The sequence below is a fragment of the Diabrotica undecimpunctata genome, chromosome 7 (assembly GCF_040954645.1).
Source record: "Diabrotica undecimpunctata isolate CICGRU chromosome 7, icDiaUnde3, whole genome shotgun sequence".
Classification (NCBI taxonomy): domain Eukaryota; kingdom Metazoa; phylum Arthropoda; class Insecta; order Coleoptera; family Chrysomelidae; genus Diabrotica; species Diabrotica undecimpunctata.
Genome location: NC_092809.1, coordinates 96,704,540 through 96,725,147, shown reverse-complemented (window position 1 = coordinate 96,725,147; position 20,608 = coordinate 96,704,540). Strand labels below are relative to the sequence as shown.

General features: G+C 32.7%; 2 protein-coding genes across 2 annotated transcripts in view; one reads left to right on the top strand and one right to left on the bottom strand.

The window, feature by feature from the left end:
• Positions 1-5,660: 5,660 nt before the first annotated feature.
• fzr (fizzy and cell division cycle 20 related) overlaps positions 5,661-20,608 on the bottom strand; it is a 124,043-nt gene continuing 109,095 nt past the window's right edge. Inside the window, exon 5 of the mRNA XM_072537811.1 lies at positions 5,661-18,921. Within this exon, the coding sequence (XP_072393912.1) occupies positions 18,635-18,921 (287 nt within the window). The 3' untranslated portion in view covers positions 5,661-18,634. The remainder of the gene's footprint in view (positions 18,922-20,608) is intronic.
• Positions 12,235-12,999, top strand: LOC140446557 (zinc finger BED domain-containing protein 5-like). The gene has a single exon (XM_072539121.1). It carries the CDS (start codon positions 12,235-12,237, stop codon positions 12,997-12,999), a length of 765 nt encoding a protein of 254 aa, XP_072395222.1.

Genomic DNA, 20,608 nt, shown 5'->3' with positions numbered 1-20,608 from the left:
TAGCCTTTTCTCATTTGTTCCAAGAGCTGTCCTCGATATACTTCATAATAATACAAAAATAGTGACGCATAAGTGGTAATTACTAGGTTAATGCTAGCGGCAGACCAGCTAAAAGCCGACTTAGAAAAAATAAAAAAAATTGATTAACTGAATGTAAAGTATAGGTACAGTGCTTGAAAAACTCTGTCTAATAACACCGAGAAAGAGACAGTTGAATACCATGCAGATGAGGACGAACTTACATATGAAATAAGGTGAACACGAGATAAAAATCGAAAGAAAAGAAAAATGGATATAGTACTACTATCTTTCTAAGCGACTAAGAGCTCAGCGGGGTACTATTTTTTGAGGTGTCAAATTCCCTATCCTGCCAAATGATCCCTATTTGTGTTGTTTTTTTTGGACCCACATATCTTAGATCTTCACACATAGAAGAGTTTTTTTATTCCCCAGAAAGATTTTTTATTGGGAGGTTCGATGTATTCTACTTTTCGGGGTTCGAACGGTGTGGATTTCATGGCTCCCACACATATTCTTAGTGTTTTGTTTTGTATAATATCTAGTTTACATAGATTAGTTTTATTAGGTGTTTTACTGCTATGTTGTTTGTCTAGTATAATTCCCACCTATTTGACAATGGTATCCACTGGTAAATAGGTACATTTAATTAATAGTCGTTTGGTGAAATCGTTCCATGTTATCTCTGGAGAGGATTACCACTATGGATTTTTCTACGGAGATTTCTAGACATAAATATATCACTTGGTATCCAATGGTTGAGTTCAGAAGGTTGATACATTGACTGAAATGTTTACTACGTAAATAACCAACAAAACCATCGGCCTACTGAATACTAGTTGTTTCAGATAAGGAGGTGTGTATATTAGAGGTAAATATTAAAAAGAATTGGTGCAAGGACAGATTCTTACGGTAACCCTAAAGTTACAGATTGGTATTTTACTGGATCTTCTTCTTCTTACGGTGCCTATCCGTTTCGGATGTTGGCGATCAGCATAGCTATCCTAACTTTACTTGCAGCTGTTCGGAATAGTCCGGTTGTAGACGTATTGAACCACTTCCTTAGGTTTTGAAGCCAAGATATTCTTCTTCTCCCTGGTCCTCCCTTTCCAAATACCTTACCCTGAAGAATGAGTTGCAATAAGCCATATCTGTGTTCATTTCTCATAATATGGCCAAGCTATTCTAATTTGCGCTCTTTGATTGTGTTAGTGATCTCGCATTCCTTGCCCATTCTACGTAGGACCTCAATATTGGTCACACGATCTTTAAAAGAAATTCGTAAGATGCGCCTGTAACACCACATCTCGGAAAGGCTCGAGCTTTCCTAAAGAAGATTCCGAGAGCGTCAATGCCTCTACCGCGTATAGTAGTGTAGAAAATACATAGCATCTGATAATAGAGATTTTTGTATTAAGTGGTAAATCGTAACTTCTGAAAAGAGACTTCATCTTTACGAACGCTGATCTTGCTTTCCCCACAACAGTCCCATTGAGTGTTGTATTGAGATCCAGCCCATATTCTCGACTTATATCTGATATGCGCGACATTATTGTTTGTAAACCATCTAGGCTATCTGCAAAAACTACTGCGTCGTCAGAATATCTAATGTTGATTAGATGCACTCCGTTAACTAAGACGCCTTCCTGTAGTTGTCCCAGTGCTTGCTCGAAGATACGCTCCGAGTACATGTTAAATAGCACTGGAGATAGAATGCATCCTTGTCTCACTCCTCTATATATGGAGATTGTCTCTGTCAACTGGTCATCCACTTTAATGTTAGCAGCATTTTACTGGATGGCCCTATATTTTTTGAGTCCTACTTATCTGTTTATATAGGGTTTGCATATGGTGTTAGCAATTTCTACTGGAATTTTTAATCATTCTCCTTTACTGGTTTCACTGGTATCATCTTTTGCCACAAATTAAACTATTCAACATTGTTATAGGCTCCTTTAACATAAATCCACACTATTCATCTACAGTTAGGCCTTATTTGGATATCCGTAACTATATGTGTTACTGCGTTGATGGTATCAAATCCTTTTTTAAACCCATATTGTCTATATGTATTCCAATTGGTTTTTAATTATTCATATAGTCACATAGATGAAGATTTTTGTTTGGGTCACATAGCGTTGTAAGTATTACAGTAGATCTTTCCACTCATCTACACTTGTGCTATTGATCCATATTTTTGCTTGGGAGTAGCTTTGTATTTATTGTTAATTGTAAAATCATAGGGTATCTTACGTCATCCTATCCAGGTGATGTATTCTTTTTGTTTTTTATAACAATCTAATTCTTGATTTACTGAAAATCGTCTGATTGTTATTGTTGTCTTTTTTCCCAAAAATGTGTGATATGTCATGCATAACATTAGCAGCTGAAATTTTATCTAGAAATTGGTCTTTCCATTCATAATTTTCGGATTTATTTACTTCACTGGATATCCCATGTATTTTCCTAGCTGTATCCATAGTCTAATCAAAGAAAAGATACGCATATAAGGATCTTTCAGTGTCATTTTTTAGTCTCGTCAGAAGTTATACACATGTTATAAAAGTTGAACAAGATTTTAATTCCTTATTGTACCACTAGGGAGCGGTCATGTCAGCGCTATTACTGCTATTAAAATATGAAAGAGTGGGGCAACAAATGCAACTTTAGATATTTTCTTATTGTAGATGCCGCGTGGTCGTAGAATGTTTAGCATTAAATTCTTGCATTTTATAAAATTTGAGATCAAATCCTACCCATGCACCATTTTTGAAGAAAATAAAATATTATTTTAACTTTAATAACTGAATCTTTTTAGAAAAAATATTGTGATTCAAATTTTTAATTTAAATATGTACAAATCTACAAATATTATAATTAAAACTCTCTTCTTATAAACTATCAATTAAAATTAATTAAAAATCAATCACCGAGAGAGAAAGCTCAAAAAATTGTAAGGTGTTTCGATCAAAAACCAATTCCTGATCTCGTTAGTACGCAAGAATGTCATAAATTTATACATAAAATTAATTTTAATTAATGTCATCAGCTTATGTTCAATTCATCATCATCACCCAGCCCTTTGCGTCCACTGCTGGACATAGGTCTCGCTCATTTTTGTCCATTGTGCTTTATCATAAGCACTTTTCATCCAATTTTTTTACATTTTCTTGAAAATGTTAGTCCATCGAGTAGGGGGTCTTCCTCTACTTCTTTTGTCTAACCTCGGCCTCCACTCAAGCAATCTCTTCGTCCTCCTTTCATCACTGATTCGGGCGACGTGTCCGGCTTAGTTCCATTTCCGTGTGGTAATTCGGGAAATTACATGGGTAACTCCTGTTCTTTCTTCTTAAGTCATTAATCACAGGCAACACACATTGGTCAAATGTTTTACGTTTTAAAGAAATTGGTACATCGCTTTTAAAGATGTCTTTGAGTTTTCTATAGGCTGCCCATGCTAGGTTTATTCTTCTTCGTAGTTCGCATGTTTGGTTGCCTGTTGTGATCTTTATTTCGTGTCCAAGGTATATGTATTTTTCCACAAGCACTACTTCGTTGTCTCCAATATTGATTTAAAAAAAAATCTGAGTGTCCGGTTAATTTTGCACCACAGTGTATATCTTTCATGATATGGTTTTAAGCTGACGGCCACGGTTTGAGTTTATGCAGTCGCCCTCTTCAGGAGTGTTTTGAAATAGAATATCCGTGACCAAATCGCCCATTTGACATATCCTTCTATATGCGTCCTATTCGAGTTCTCAAACGACCGTGCTGCCAACTGCTGTCAAAATAGATAACTAATAAAATAGGGATAAATGTCAAAAATTTGAATAAATTAGTATAAAACTGGTATAAATTTAACAAATATGGTTGGAATCTAAAGTTGCTTGCCATTCAACTAGGGTTTTTTTTTAAATCCCGTATCAAATTTACAATGCCAACAAACGATATACCTCTTTCGTCCGCCACCTATCAAAACAAGTGCTGCCACCTACAGTCGTTTGAGAACGAGAATATTCTTTGGTCCAATTATGTCTTTCTATTCATAGTGCCAAGCAGTCAAACGTCAAATATCGTTTCAGGCTTACACAAGGAAAGAGACAATAGATTTTTTTCAAAATTTATAATTGAACACTGACATAATGACCACTTTTTTCACATGATTTTATCATTACATATTTTTTAGTAGATCGATATAGTGTTTCAGTAAATCAGTAAATTGAAGTTGAAATCAGTAGATCTACTGAAAAATTAATAGACCTGGTAACCCTGCGGAGGGGTAGTAATGGGCAACGTACAGTCACCAAAACATGGCGGTCACATCGAAACTGGCTTGAATTTTCGAAGGTTTATTAAATGAGTGTTATCTGTCCCCTCACTTTCCTTGTCTAAGGTTTCAGGTCTACATTTAACCCTATTTTGTTTGTTTCTTCTTCTTGTAGTGCTTATCCGTTTCGGATGTTGGCGACCATCATGGCAATCTGTATTTTGCAAACTGCGGCTCTGAAAAGATTTTTGTTGTTGTGTTGAACCTCGTACGTAGATGTTTCAGCCAGGAAATCCTTCGTCTTCATAGTCCTCGTTTTCCTTCTACTTTTACCTGTAAAATTAATTGCAGCAACAGCAACCAACCCATATCTTTCGCTGTTCCTTATGATGTATTCGATTTTGGCTGTTTTTATTGTGTTTAACAGCTCTTTTTCTTGTTGCATTGGTCAGTGTAAGATATCTTTATAATTCGACCATAAAGCTACATTTCGAAAGCCTCAATGTTCTTGCAGGTAGCGTCTGTGACTCATGACCCAACTGATACAGAGTTCAGCTTATGCAAAATCAGGTCCAGGAGCTTTACCATCTTTTAGTTGCGATATTGTTTTTCCACTTCATCTGATGTGATGTGGCTATTACATATGTAGCATGGAGGTTGTTTGGACCTATTTTCATTAAAGAGTTCTTGTATGTATTTGGTCCATATGCAAATTTCTTGATTTTTATCTGTGATGATGTTCCCCTGTTGATCTCGTAAATTGCTAGCTGTGTTGGCTTTCGGGAGACCAACTGCTTTTGTTTAACCTTTTTGTGCATATTAAACGTATCCTATTTTTATTCCAATAACTCTCCTCACAGTGTGATTTTAACTAATTTTCTTTGGCCTTTCGTATTTTGGTTCTTATTTGTCTTTGAAAATTGTTGTACATTATTCGATTTTTTTCTTTCTTTCATGATTAGCAGTATATTGTCATTCATCCAACTTTTCATCTTTCTTTCTTTTCTATTAGATGTTTTTCTCTGATTTTGTTAAAGGTTTCACATATATTCGGGAGTGATTGATCTGACGATATGTCAGCACCGCGGTAACTTTTAACTGATAGGCATCCATCACAGAATCTCTGGTTTACCATTATGTAATCAATTTGATTCTACATTATGTTTCTTGGTTGATCTTGCGGACAGACCCAAGTATACAAGCGCATTGGTGGTAGTTGTGAAGAATGTATTTAGTATTACAAATTCTTTTTCCCCTACACACAGTTTTAAACTTTCTCCCCTTTCATTTCTCTTCTCTAGACCAAAATCACCTATGAATTCACCACTTTTCCCTTTACCAATTCACTGTCATTTATTACAATAAAACCACAGAACACATATAGTTGTCTTTATTGAACTATGAATTACTTTCATATAATATTGCCACTATAGTTATCCTACTTGTGTGTTCATAAACTATTATTTACATCTTGTAGGAAAATATATAATTATATAACCTTATTACAAAATATTCTGAACAACATTTTAACCAAGTTATTTACATACTAGTGACTGAAACAAGGTTCATAACCTTAAAAAGCATTCTTCATTACATGCAGCAAAAACTAACCCATTTCAAATCATAGGCGTCAGTATTTTCTATGAATAATGATATTTGAACAAAGATTTGTCAATATAGTTATAGAGATCAAATTTTATGTAACAATTCTTCTAAATTACAAATATTAAATACAAATACCCGTTCATTATGACTAAATTTTATTTAATACTTGAGAACAATTATATTGAGTTTTTACGAGCAAAAACATTAAACTGTAAAAACGGGAAATAATATACTCATGGCTTAAAGTCTTATAAAACAATGTATATATTTTAATACATTACATATATTTTATACTTTTTATGTACGCCTATGATTTGAAAATTAATATATTCCGTTTTAAAAGCAATCAAACCCAAAAAGTTACTTTGTAACAAAAAAAAATTTCATAGAAACATCATTCACCCATCGTTAATATTGTGTCCAATCAGAAATGATTATTTTCTTAACGACTAATCGAAACATATACAGACTAAAAAAGCAAGAATTTGTGCAATTATTATTTTAAATGTTTTTAGTTTAAAGAGACCCTTGAAGACCCGAAAAGTTATATTAGTGGTCTGTGAAGCACTACGATTTTTATTCGGTAATAAATTATTAACTACAATTCTGAATAAGTATAAATTTTTAAAGTAGAAAGTAGCAATACCCCTATTGAAAGTTGAATGTGGAGCTACTACTAAAGATAGTAACACTGTTTAGTTAATAATACTGTAAAAAGCCAAATATGATAAGGTACGTGAAATGTCGTATTTTCGCCACGATTCACTATTGAAGTGATGGTACTCTTCGTACTGATCACTCAACTTCACCGCTCGACTTGCTTTTTATGCAATAACTGGATTGACACTGACTACTAACAATATGTTCAATATTCTAATAATGAAAAGCAATATTTCTATTGTTTGTCTACCACTGAAAGCATAATTAAACAAATTTCATCACAAAGAAAAGGTAAAGTTAAGTTTTTTACTTCTAGGAGTAGACACGTGAGAATATCAATAATCACAACTATTCCTAAATAACATGATATAGCGTGATTAGCAAAAAGATGTCAATATAATATGATTCAAATATAAGTTGATTATTTAGACAGAGCTAGGAAGAGAATAAAACGTATCCATCGACGTAAGAAGAGGGAATACGAACAGAACACTCTCAATGAGATACAAAGTTTAGTCGATAAAAATGAAACGAGGAAATATTACAAATCCTTAAATAATAGCCGTCGAGAATTTAAAACACGATTAAAAATTTGTAAAGACACTAACGGTAAAATTCTACATGATAAAAACTCAGTTCTTAACAGATGGGCACAACATTTCAGCGAACATCTAAATATAAACGATATTGAAGGAGGTTACAACAAAGAAAATCAACAAAAACTCCAACGTCAACTACACAGTGAAGAACCAGCAAGAGAAAAAGTGACCAATGCCATCCTAAAACTAAGAGACAATAAAACTCCAGGAATCGATGAAATCTGTTCGGAAATGTATAAAAAAGGTGGTGATCAACTTGTTGCAGCAATCCATAAACTAATAGTACTTATATGCAGAATGAATTGGTACCAGAAGAGTGTCTAAAGGGAAAAATATGTCCGTTGCATAAAAAGGGTGATAAACTGGAGTGTAGGACTATAGAGGCATTACTCTGTTAGTATCTGCGTACAAATTCTTCGGCAATGTATTGTTTGAAAGACTTAACATTTTACAAAAGATATTGTTGGTCAATATCAATGTGGATTTACTGCTGGAAAGTCAACTACACATCAAATTCAAGCACATAGGCAGATTCTAGAAAAGTCACTAGAATATAACATAGATACACACCATCTCTTCGTCGACTTCAAAGCAGCCTCCTTCAAGTTAGGTAAGGTGACCCAACTAACAATTCAAACGGTAAGCGTAGAATTGAAGGAGAAAACTCTATGTTCTTTGACATTAATAATGGTCTAAGTCAGGGGGACGCGTTGGCGTGTCTCCTCTTTAATATTGCCTTGGAAAAGGCAATCAGACAATTAAATATTAGAATGAATGGAACTATTTTTAATAGATCGACGAAAATTCTGGCCTTCGCTGACGATATAGTTATAGTGGGCAGAAGTATGAGGGACATGGTGCAGTGTTTTACAAGGCTTGCGGACGCGGCAAGTGAATTACGACTTGTGGTAAGCGAGGAAAAAACCAAATATATGTTAGATTCTAAAAACCTCCGAAATATCCAATAGAGAATTCAAATTAACAACTATACCTTTCAGCAAGTCAAATAATTCACATATCTTGGATCGCTAATAAACGAAACAAAGAAGTGACGAAATAAAAAGACGCATAGCAATAGCAAACAGAACTGTTCACAGTCTCCAGAAACATTAAAAAAATAGAAATATAAAACGTGCAACAAAGCTCAATATATACAAGACCTTAATAAGACCGGTTTTGATATATGGGGCTGAAACGTGGACCTTATCTCAAAATGATGAAAGGCTTCTTGGGATTTTTGAGAGAGAAATTCTTAGAAAGATTTTTGGGGCCGTAAATGAAAATGGGCTATGGCGTCGAAGATACAACTTTGAACTACATCAGTTATACACCGATCCAGATATTGTGAAATTCGTTAAAGCGCAGAGTGCAGGAGTTAGATGGGATGGACACATTGCTAGGATGTCAGATCACGAATACACGAAGAGATTAACATTTTCATAACCAGAGGGCACAAGAAATAGAGGACAACCACGAAGGAGATGGATTGATGATGTGGAAGAAGACCTACAGATTATAAGGATCAGAAGATAGAGGGAAGTTGCCAAGAATCGACAGGAGTGGCGACTTCTTTGTGAGCAGGCCAAGATCCACAATAGATTGTCGAGCCACTTATGGTGATGATTTAGACAGAGCTGCATATAGATATAGAAAGTGAAGTAAATTCCCTAATTATAAACTTAAATGACTGTTCTGATGGAAATAATGTTGAATTGAACTCTGATAGTAATGTCAAATTATTTTTATGCAGCACAGTTTGCCACAAATAATTTCAGTAATACTATATCTTCATAAATATCATATATAATGTGTATTATGTAGCAACAGTCTTAGTCAACAACTATAACAGATAGACCTTTTCATCATGTCACGGGCGCAAGCGCAGCCGCCATGTTTAAACAGCAGCAATTCAGTAGTTTCGTGCTGTTTGGAACAACAATGACTGGGAATCTTTATCTTTTATTTTTAATTCTAATTAATGGTGTTAGTCGATTTTCATTACATGCCGAAATATATTAAATTATAGTGTATAATCAATAAAATAAATCATTTAATATTTTAAGACTAAAAATGACAAATGTATGTAGTGAATAGTACTAAATAATAACATATTGTAAGTATGGCACGAGATTGTTTATAAAGAAATAAAAGCTTTGGAAAATTTATAAAATGATATGTATTGTCTAATTTATAAAATGATTTATAGTGTGTAGATCACTCTTAAATACTCCACAACGACACCGCTTCGTTGTTCGTTTTGGTACAGATACCATAATAATAATAATCGATTAAAAAAAATTATTTGCTAGTTCAGGCAATATTTTCTTTATTTTCGTTTTTTTTTTTAAATATCTATACTTTCTTTGGTATTTTTTTGTCTTAATTATTTATTGACAGGTACTTTAACATGATTGTTTCCAAAACATAGTACGTAAACAATTTTTAAAAAAATATTTGCTAGTTCAGGTACTTTTTTTTTAAGTTTCGCATTTCTTTTTTTCAATATCTATCCTTTCTTTGGTATTTTTTAATCTTAATTATGTGTTCACAGGTACTTTCACATGCTTGTTTCGAACATACACAACGGAAAAAAATTGATGTACGCACGCGTACACAAAATTATGATGAAAAGGCCTATTGAGTATGACTTTACTACAGTAATTATTTATTATGTAGGCATATTTGGGTCCCCACTGTCTCATTGAGATGATTTACAACCAAAATAGTCAACATGTGCGTTCTAACACCTGCGCGGCGAAACCTCACCAAAACTGGACTTTGTTATATGTTAATAATTGGAGTTTGATAGAAATGAAGGCAAGATGTGAATATCAATCAGCTCCGTAGCAATGACTATTTGACTATGACTATTTGAATATTCGTATATCGATGTAAACGTACTATCCCTTTAGAAAGAAAATTAAAGTTGCTTCCGAAACAATCCAGTGAATTAAAAAGAATTTTTGACTTTTGCACGAACAAACGTAACGAATTTTTGAAATAAGTTAAGTATTTCACTGAATTATCTAAAATATGTTCCTGTAAGGTTTGTTTATTCGTGCTAATTAAGATCGGGCTATTTATTAGTAAGTTTTTGGCTATTAAAAAAAACTTAGTAATCTTGATTATTTTATGTATATTAATTATTTTTTACGTAGACATCAGTTTCCTATTTGCGAAGGAGTATGTAAAAAAAGACAGTACTTTTCATAATCATTGAAACCAGTGCCATTGTTTGAAGCAGGCTAAAAATTACTAGATTTTATTATTTCGATCCTTAATATCGTTACGCTAGCTTTCTGCCTCTCAAACATTAGCGAGGCGTTCAATGACCTCCGACCTTCTAAAACATACGAGTAAAAAGAGGTGTTCACCGACATTGAGGAACCTTTGCTGGCGGTTTCAAGCGGTCGAGTTTTAGGTAAAGATTTTATGATTCCCTAAGAAAGCATCTGAAGAGGCATAGGCATACACTAGATATAGAGAACAATTTAAATTTTAGATCAGTCTGAAATAATGTTGCATTAAGTAATAAATCAATTGAATTTAAATTAAGTTGTTGTGATTTGGTGTCAGTGTAAATAAATTAAAAATATTGTTAAAATAACTGTAAAATAAAGACTCTAAATAATTTAAAGATAAAAACATTGCACCATGGAAGAATTTTAAAGAGTTTTCAAAGCGATTACTTCATTCAGTAGAATAGATTAGAATAACATTCATAACTAGAAATTTCTGTGGTAGAGGTGTTATCTAAATATTATTAAAGACGATATATGAATACGGAATGGTAAGTAGATGATGGAATAGTAGTTACCACTTTATTGTCTTTTGGTAAACTAATCGTGTAAACCAGTGGTTCTCAAAGTGGGTGACGCAGCACCCTGGGGTGCCTCAAGCATTTGCTAAGGGTGACGTGGAACATTTAAGACAAGTCGAACAACCGGCCGCTGCGACACTGTTCAATCTAAACATGTTGGCTATTTGTACTTGTGTATTCACGCGACTGCTACCTGCCATTCATTCCATAGTTTAATTCTTGAAGCCGATAAGTGAGTTTTGTAAAAATTAGAGTTAGATTTCAAAGTGGAAGTTTTAGATATAACTGCAGATGACAAGTGACGACGTAAGTAATTATATTCATTGGAATTAATATGTATATTATGTACTTTTGTTTCTATGTTTGCCATAAAATATGCCTTGCACTATTACGGTTGGAAAATACCTTTCATATTCGGCAATGTTTTGCTCTCTTTTATTTGGGACATTTTTTTCATTCCAGAATAATGGAAAATTGGCTGAAATCTGCGTCTTTGAAAAGGAAATGTAGTGAAGTCACTGAAGCATCTAAGTCAACCGATTCAGTGACAACTAGCAGAGATGGAGAAGATGAAAATGTTCATGAGATCCATTCGAGTCCAGCTCATCCAAGTTGTCCCTCAATTCGTGGAAAGGAGGTTCCTCACCAAAAAGAAATTCGGGACAAAATGAGAAGGTATGACCCTAGCTATCTCACGATATATGGCTTTATTTAAGTTGGCAACGAACAGGCACCAGAAGGCCAATGCGTTAATTGTCACAAAATTGTTGCTAATGGGTGCTTGGTTCCATCTAAATTAAAAAGACATTTGGAAAATAGTCATCCTGGTTTAGCCGATAAGGCCGAAGAAACCTTCGAACGTCATCAAACTTCATCTCTTCAGGCAGGCTCATGCATGATGGAAAGAGTCTGCAAAAATGATAACGAGAACGCCATTGAAGCATCATTTATTGTTGGTTTGCATATTACAAAAGCTGGAAAACCCCATACCTTTGACGAGGAACTGATTAAACCTTGCGTGAAGGATGTCGTACAATGCATGTTAGGTCCAGATATGACCAAGAAGATTGATAATGTGCAGATGTCAAACAGCACTATAAGCAAGAGAATTCACACTATTTCAGACTTTGTAGACTCCTTATGTGTGAAGAGCTTAAAAGTAATGTTACTGTTGAAGAAATTCTTAAGGCTATCCACAAGTATATAAGAAAATATGATATATAGTGGAGTAAATGTATGGATATTTGCAGTGATGGAGCGGCTGCATGGTTGGTAAAATTGGAGGGGCGGTGTCTAGAATAAAGGTAGTGGAAGAAAATGCCTTCCGCAATCATTGTATCTTACATCGCCATTCTTTGGCAAATACAAAGATACCGCAAGATTTGAAAGACGTATTGGACGGTTCTGTGAAAACAATTAACCATGTGAAGAGTCGTCCGCTTCAAGCACACCTTTTCAAGTTCACCGCTGAAGATATGGGTATGGATCACTTCAATCTTTTGCTCCACACAGAGTTCCCGTGGCTATCGAGTGGAACAATTTTAGGGAGACTATTTGAACTAAAAGATCCACTGATTATCACATTTACAGAGGAATCTTTCATCCAAGAATTAAAAGATGTCAATCGACTGCTAAAATTGGGATACATTTCAGACATCTTCGAAATAAAAAATAAAACCACCACTTCACTTCAAGGCAACGGAGGACCACAATTAGATAAAATCAAAGCCTTGCGTAAAAAAGTTACATATTTTAAAGCATGTGTTGAAAAGACGAACCTCACAAATTTCTCTCGATTACAGGAATTTGTTATAACAAATGAAATCAATCCTCAAATAAACTTCTTTGAAATTGTTATTGCTCATTTGCAAGGTTTGGAAGAAAGTATTGTAAACTATTTTCCTGGCATTGATTCAGATGACTTATATAGCTGGATGATGGACCTATTTTCATGCGACCCAACAAATAAACCTGTCGGAAAGACAAATGAAGTTTTTCAAAATCTTAAGTTTAAAACTCAAATACCGTGAAGGAAGCAGAGAAGAGTTTTGGATGCAGGTATATTCAGAAAATAGTGTTGTTGGCAAGGTTGTAGTGAAAAAACTTGTATGTTCACATCGACTTATCTCTGTGAGTCTTCTTTCTCCGCATATGCTTACATTAAGAACAAATACAGAAGCAAACTTCAAGCATCAAGGGATTTGAGGGTCAAAATTACAAAGATTCCCATAATTATAAAGGATATAATGAAAACATCATCGAAACAGTTTCATTCATCACATTAAGTAAGGATATTTGAATATCAAATGTATTATATTTTATTGATCTGAAATAAAGTTTATATTGAAATCAAATGAGCCTCAGAATTGTATTTTTTCCATTTTTTGTCGTTTCCCACATCGCTTCAAGGGTTGGCGTGCCTCGAAATATTTACGACTACAAAAGTTTGAGAACTACTGGTGTAGACTAATGTTTCCCTTAGCTAAACTAAAATAATTCGATAAAATCAGTGAAAAACTAAAAATTGTCGTAGAACGAGAAAGGTAATCAATAACTAAACTACAAGAGACCTAACTTCTTAACTTTTAAATTTTATTTTTATTTAGGTGGCTCAGCACCTAATATATTGGCTTTCTACGCCAGAGCGCACGAGTTTGATTCTCTGCAAGAACATTTTCATTTCTAAAAATTATAAGCGCCGTTCACCGTGTTTTGGAGAGTCCGTAAAGCCGTCGGTTTCCCTTGGCTAGTGTCTATCGACACTATGGTCTGTTTTTTAACCAGGAGGAGTAATTCAAATTTTCCGCGCTATAATGCTTGTTTGTAATTGGTCCAACCACAGGCAAGTTTACTCCACTAAATTATGACATGTTGACACTAATGACATTTGTGAAATTTTAAAATTCAATATTTATATCGACGATTTTTTTGTATTTTCTGCGTTATTCCTTACATTTTTAGATATTTCGTTTGTATTTATATAAAAAACAGTTCTTTTCAGAACTATTTAGCGACATATTAGTGTTATTAAGATAACAATGTGGATTCGATTCCAAGTACTAGTGGTAATTATTCCTCTACACCTAAAAAATGTCGGGTAGATTTGGGTCATATATCTTCAAATGAGAAACAAAACATGATTTGCTTATACATTATAAACATGTATAAATAAACAAATCAAAATTGATAATTCTGGAATGAAAATAACAGCCACGCTAGTAAAAATAAAACAGGCAACAGGTTAGTTTTGCAGAATAGTTATTGTTAAAATCAAGACTTACTAAAGTAATGCTAATTTTATTAGCACATTACTTTACCTTGTATTGGAATATAAGCAGACTTCAACAGTAGTATTGTAAAATTCCAGATTTTAGATACCATTTTATCACGAATATATCGCTTTCATATACGTTCTTTTTACGATTTTCTTCTTTAATGTGATAAATAAACTCTAAAAATTCTTCACCTTTTTCATAACAGTCCAACATTTTTTTATTGTAATTAGAAATACTAAATAATATATATTGGAAGTGAATTCGAAAAATTATTATTCAAACCCAAAAAAGAAGATGTATTTGGTGACTTTTCTAGTAACTTTCTTGGGTGTGAATCTGTCTTTTTAGTTTACTCCTCCTGGTTAAAAAACAGAGTATAGCTAGTTGAAATAGAGTTAAAAATTCAGTTGGCACAGGAACAATCTCACCACAAGGAGAGAGAAGAGAGAAACAAGGATCTCTCAACACAATATTATTATTATTATTACTATTTTTTTTTAAACATTTTAAAAAGTAAAGAAAGCATAAGCTTGTCTTTGCAGGCTGTATATGTTACGAAATCGTGTAGAATACCTAGTATAAAAGTGATAAAAACCAGAAAATAAACAGTATAAACATTTAATATAAATATTATATAATAACAAATAGGTGTATGTTGATAATATTGCGTAAAAAGTATATAAATAAAAAGCAAATTGTATAATAGGAGTAAAGAAAAAGGTGGGGATTAAGAATTTACTTCACGGAAGTCAAATTTTAAATAAATTTACAGAACTACGGTACTTTTTTACTTTTCGTATATAGAAACGAGAGTTTCTGAAAAATAATAATTCCACAAGTATATTTTAAATGCCTTATCCAACTGAACATATACATAATGAGTCAGGATATAAATACATAAAGTAAATATGTAATTGTTCATTTTATTTCTAAATAATATCATCAGATATGCAGATGAAACCGTTATATTGAGCGATGACTCAAACGGACTAAAAATTAATTGTTCGAAAACAAAATACACGATATTAGTCGCAGTATAGTCGTTTTTTAATAGATTCGCCCTGGCCTATACAGGTAGATATGAAGAAAAGATAATCAATTGAATTTCTTTTGTTCTTAACAAAATAAAAAATAATTCTGAAATAAAGTACGATTTGATTTTCCAGTTAAAATAAAAACCCTCAAGAATTTAACCAAATAAATAATTTTAGAAATTAAATAAATAATTTAATATATATATATATATATATATATATATATATATATATATATATATATATAATATATATATATCTATTGCAAGTTTTCAACTACCGTATACGTTATTCAGTATGTGGAACAAAGATAACATTTAATTGTTTGAATAACAGTGAGACACTATCCACGCATGTTGGAATAGCGAGTCTAACTTTTAAACATAATTAAATCCACTACAGTTCATTGTAGAATGAAAATTAATATTGCCCCAACAAAACTTACTGTTACAAAACTGTTATTTTTTAAACGATTATATAATTACTTGATTAAATAACAAAGAACACTGAACAGAGAAATTGATATGTGACAACAGCGTGAGCTAAATAAATAACGCACTTCAGTAGACATACAGATATTATAAACGGCGTACCCCTCTACGAGTGCATGATTTCTCCTCAAAAGAATAGGTGGTGTTTATCTATACAGCAGGTTTATGGTCTATCTATTTGATTTTTAGCTGTGGTGGTAAAGAGTTGAAAGCAAATAATTAAGATGCCAAGAGTATATTTTCGAGAAGAAAAGATTCAAATGGTAAAATGGTATTATGGGAACCATTCTATTGCAGAAATAATAATTGCTGCTTTTGAAAATCGCCCAATTCCGACAGGGAAAACCGATCAATTATTAAAACATTTCGACTGCAAATTTTTAAAAATATTTTCAAATACAGCTACTTGAAAATATCTGTAAGAAATATCGTTCAACAGATCAACCACGATCGAAATAAATCTCTGTTGAACGCAAAGCTCACGAAATGCAAGTTTGTTTAACTGCTGAAGAAACGCCTTGTTCGAGTAGACAAATTGCGGACGGAGTTAACATAAAGGAAAGAACTATAAGGAATATTTTAAAACGAAATAGATACAATTTCTATAAAGTGCAAACCACCCAAGAACTTTTTCCAGATGATCATTTTAAACGTATGGAATTTTGTGAAACTATGATAAAGAAATCGAATGAGAACAATAACTTTTTAAAACATGTTTTGTTTTCCGATGAATCTTCATTCACAATCCATAAACGTCATAACCCATCTGTCGTCCGCTATTGGTCTAGGGAAAATAAGCATTTTAAGAGTATTGCTGTAAAAACACAATACCCAAAGAAATTAAATGTGTGGACTGGACTTATATTATAAAGATAATATAATTGGTCCATTTTCGAAAATGCTCCAGCAGTTCGAAACCTTGCGGTCAACTTCGATGATGTCTGGTTTCAACAGGATGGTTACCCAGCACATAATGCAATCGGAGTTACAAATTATTTGGAACCAACATTCCCTGGACGATTAATTTCTACACGAGGAACAATAAAATGGCCCCCTAAATGGAACGCTAAAATCAAAATTATATCGGCATGAATTCAAACGAGCCATTAATTTGGCAGAATTGCAAGAAAAAATTGTTCAACTCTGTAGTTGGATACAGTCAAATCAGTTGAATGTAATGAGACTTAATTTAGTTAATAGATTCGGATTTTGTTTAGCGCAAAATGGTGGTTTGTTCGAACATTTAATTGGTTAGAGATTTTTTTAAAAATGCCTTTAATTTTAATTTAATTATTTAGAATAATTTTTTGTTGGTAGTTGGTTTTTTCTTATAAAAATAATATTTATATTTTGTTAACGTTAAGTTAATTATTGTTTTAGTTCCAAGCTACCACAGCTAAAAATCTACAAGAATTGCATTTAAAACTCGAATATAAGTGTTCGAGTTTTTCTTAAGGTTTACTGACGGAAAGTTGATGATGAAATAATTTTATGCAAAGAACTACACACTCTTCGTAAGTGTCTGATAACTACTGAATGCCGGATGTATCGCCGATCGCCGCTTCGCACTGTGAAAGAAGGCGTTGCTTAAAATTTTACAACTCGTCAGGGGAATAATGCGTTGTTGCCACACATCAATTCCTTAAATCAATGTTCTTTGTTAACTAATTAAGTAATTGATAGAATCAATTAGAAAATAACAATTACATGGCTACGTTATTTAATTTTTTTTTTGGGACAATATTAATTTTCATTCTACAATGAACTGTAGTGGATTTAAATATTATTTGACACTCATGTATGGGACTAAAATTTTAGAAGGAATGATGTAACAGAAATAAAGCAACAATGTTTAAAAGTTATACCTACTCCTTCGAGATGGTGACTGCCTCTCACTTCTATTCAAACAATTATGTGTTATCTTTGTTCCACATACTGAATAACGTATACAGTAGTTGAAAAATTGCCATATCGGTATATATATATATATATATATATATATATATATATATATATATATATATATATACCGATATTATATAAATAACTAAATAAAGTTATGTATATTTTTATTTTTTGATTCGTTTTGTACAGTTTTGGTATCTATAAGACAGCTAAAAATATTAACTATTATTTAACACCCTATTAAAAGATTCATTGTTTAAAAAACTATCCATCCCGTGAAATGTTTTTAATGAAATATTCTCTTTTAAAAGGAACAGGTTCTTCATAAAGTAGTATAATATCCTGGTCCAGTTATATGTACTGACTATTAGACACCCTATTAAAAGATTCATTGTTTAAAAAACTATCCATCCCGTGAAATGTTTTTAATGAAATATTCTCTTTTAAAAGGAACAGGTTCTTCATAAAGTAGTATAATATCCTGGTCCAGTTATATGTACTGACTATTAGACAATAACTTGAACTGTATTTAGGCTACTTCATGACGAATTCCAGTAGTTATTAAACAACATTTTTTAATTTGGTAATTTCCTAATGGAATAATTTAATAAATTTGTGGCTTCAATCAATTCGATTAAAAAGGTTGAAGTCTAAAAGACAACTCTGTAGTACGTCTCTAAGTACTAACGAAATGGTACTACTTTTTTTATGTATTATACATATTTTTATTAATGTTTTTGACCATTTTACTAGTAAAAACTTTTATTTCAAATATATATAAAGTTATATAAATCATGTCTATCACAATTTGATTTCTGGGCCTATTTTGTTGACAGATCCACAAATAAATTATTTTCAGGAAACCGATAGTTAACCCAATACATTTTTTTTTAAATCGTATCTGTACACGATCCAAGAAAAATAAAAAAGTACCTTCGTGTTACTACGTAGCTTTTTATATTAACGAATACCCGTATAAAGACTAAGAACAGATCTGGTCTCTTTCTGAGACCTCGCTTTGCTGAACACATTCCAAAATCGAAGGGTTTCATCTCCGGCTCCTGTGACGATGGCTTCTCCGTCTGGTGACAACGCCAAGTAAAGCACTCTGTACGAATGTCCCGTTAGTTTGGCTACTTGGGTAAGGCTGGGGTACTTCCATACTAGAATTTGATTCTGAGAGTAACCGTGCGTCGATACCAATTCGGAACTGTGCTTCGACCAGGCCAAGTTGCACACTTGAGAACCTAAAATAAAATTAATCATAGACATTAATTAATTGGTCTATACATACGAGCCCCTTTCCATATCAGTTGGCCCACCTATGGAATTTGCAGTTCAAGTCGATTACCATAAACAAATTATACTCTGCATGTTTTTATAAGTTCCCATATTAATTAATATGGCATTTTTATTAATATTTATTAAAAACATTACCCTTATGGTTTTTTATTTATTTCCAACAAAAAATTTTTACTAAACCATGGCTATGGATTCATTTATGTCAACATACGTTGATTTTTTTAATAATTACGTTCAATCCAGAGGTAGATATGGAAAAATTACATCAAAACAATAATATTGTCCGTTAATGTCAAATGTATTTTGTAGTATTGTAAAGCTTTTTACCGTCTATGGATTGTAGAATGGGTCGAGGTAAAGTTATCGATAACACAAATTTGTTCAATCATTATTAGATCTTTTAATTATAGAAAATCCAATTCGGAAATCGCAAATATATTACAATTGTCACGCAATAGTGTAAGAAATATAGTCAGAAGATACAAAACTACAGGTTCGATCTTCACAAAACCTAGAAATGTACGAAAAAGTAAAATAAACGAAGCAGATCGAAGGGCACTAAGACGCATTATAGTGAAAAATCAACGAGCAAATTATATGGACTTAAGCGTTTTATGGAATGACGTTATTGGGAGACACGTTTCTAGATCAACATGTCACCGACGGGCCCACAAATTATAATTTGGTACTTACAAAGTAAGTTTTATAGTTAAAAAAATTATTACGAATTGTTTTTAATAAACTACATTTTATTTTAGGTTAAGGAAAAGCCACTTTTAACATTACAATAAAAGAAAAATAGACTAAGATGGCCAAAAGAGCAAAAAGATTGGACTCAGTCGCAATGGGATTCAATACAATGGTCATGAGTCCAGATTTAAAGTGTGTGTTGGAGACAGTAGAAGTCGCGTCATTCGCAGGAAAAATGAAGCTTTCCATCTAGACTATCTGAAAAGAAAAGTCAAATTACCTGTATCTGTCATGATCTGGGGCAGCATGTCGTCTGAAGGCGTGGGAAAGTTACATTTTATCGATTGGATTGTAAGCACGGACAAGTATTTGAATATTTTAGAAGAATCTCTTTTGCCGATTATGGAACACCGTATAACATCAGCGGAAGATTTTGTCTTCCAACAGGACGAAGCAGGTTGTCATACCTCAAAAAAGATTTTTTTTAATAGATACCTTTAAAATGGATTGAAGACCATGGCATAACACTTCTGGAAGTCCCGACTTGTCCCCGATAGAGACTTTGTAGCGCAAAATGAAAAAAGCTTTGGGAAAACATCCTGCCAGGTCTGTCAACGAATTGAAGGAAAAATTGCAAGAAATATGGGATTCGTTTACATCAGAATTTTGTCAGAACTTGGTAAAAACTATGCCTCGAAGAATTGTGGATGTTATTAAAAATAAAGGGGATGTAATTCAGTCGTAAACTATCACATTCTTTTTGTTAATATTACATATTCTATGCGTCTTTTTTAAATTTATTATTATTCTGTTTAATCAATAGTTTTCATTACGTTATAAAATATTTTCTACAATTAGGAAATTCAAAAATGTTGTTCGATGCATTAAAACTTCTAAAATTTACGCTGCGCTTTTATTTTTGTTCCCTAAAATTTAATTTTC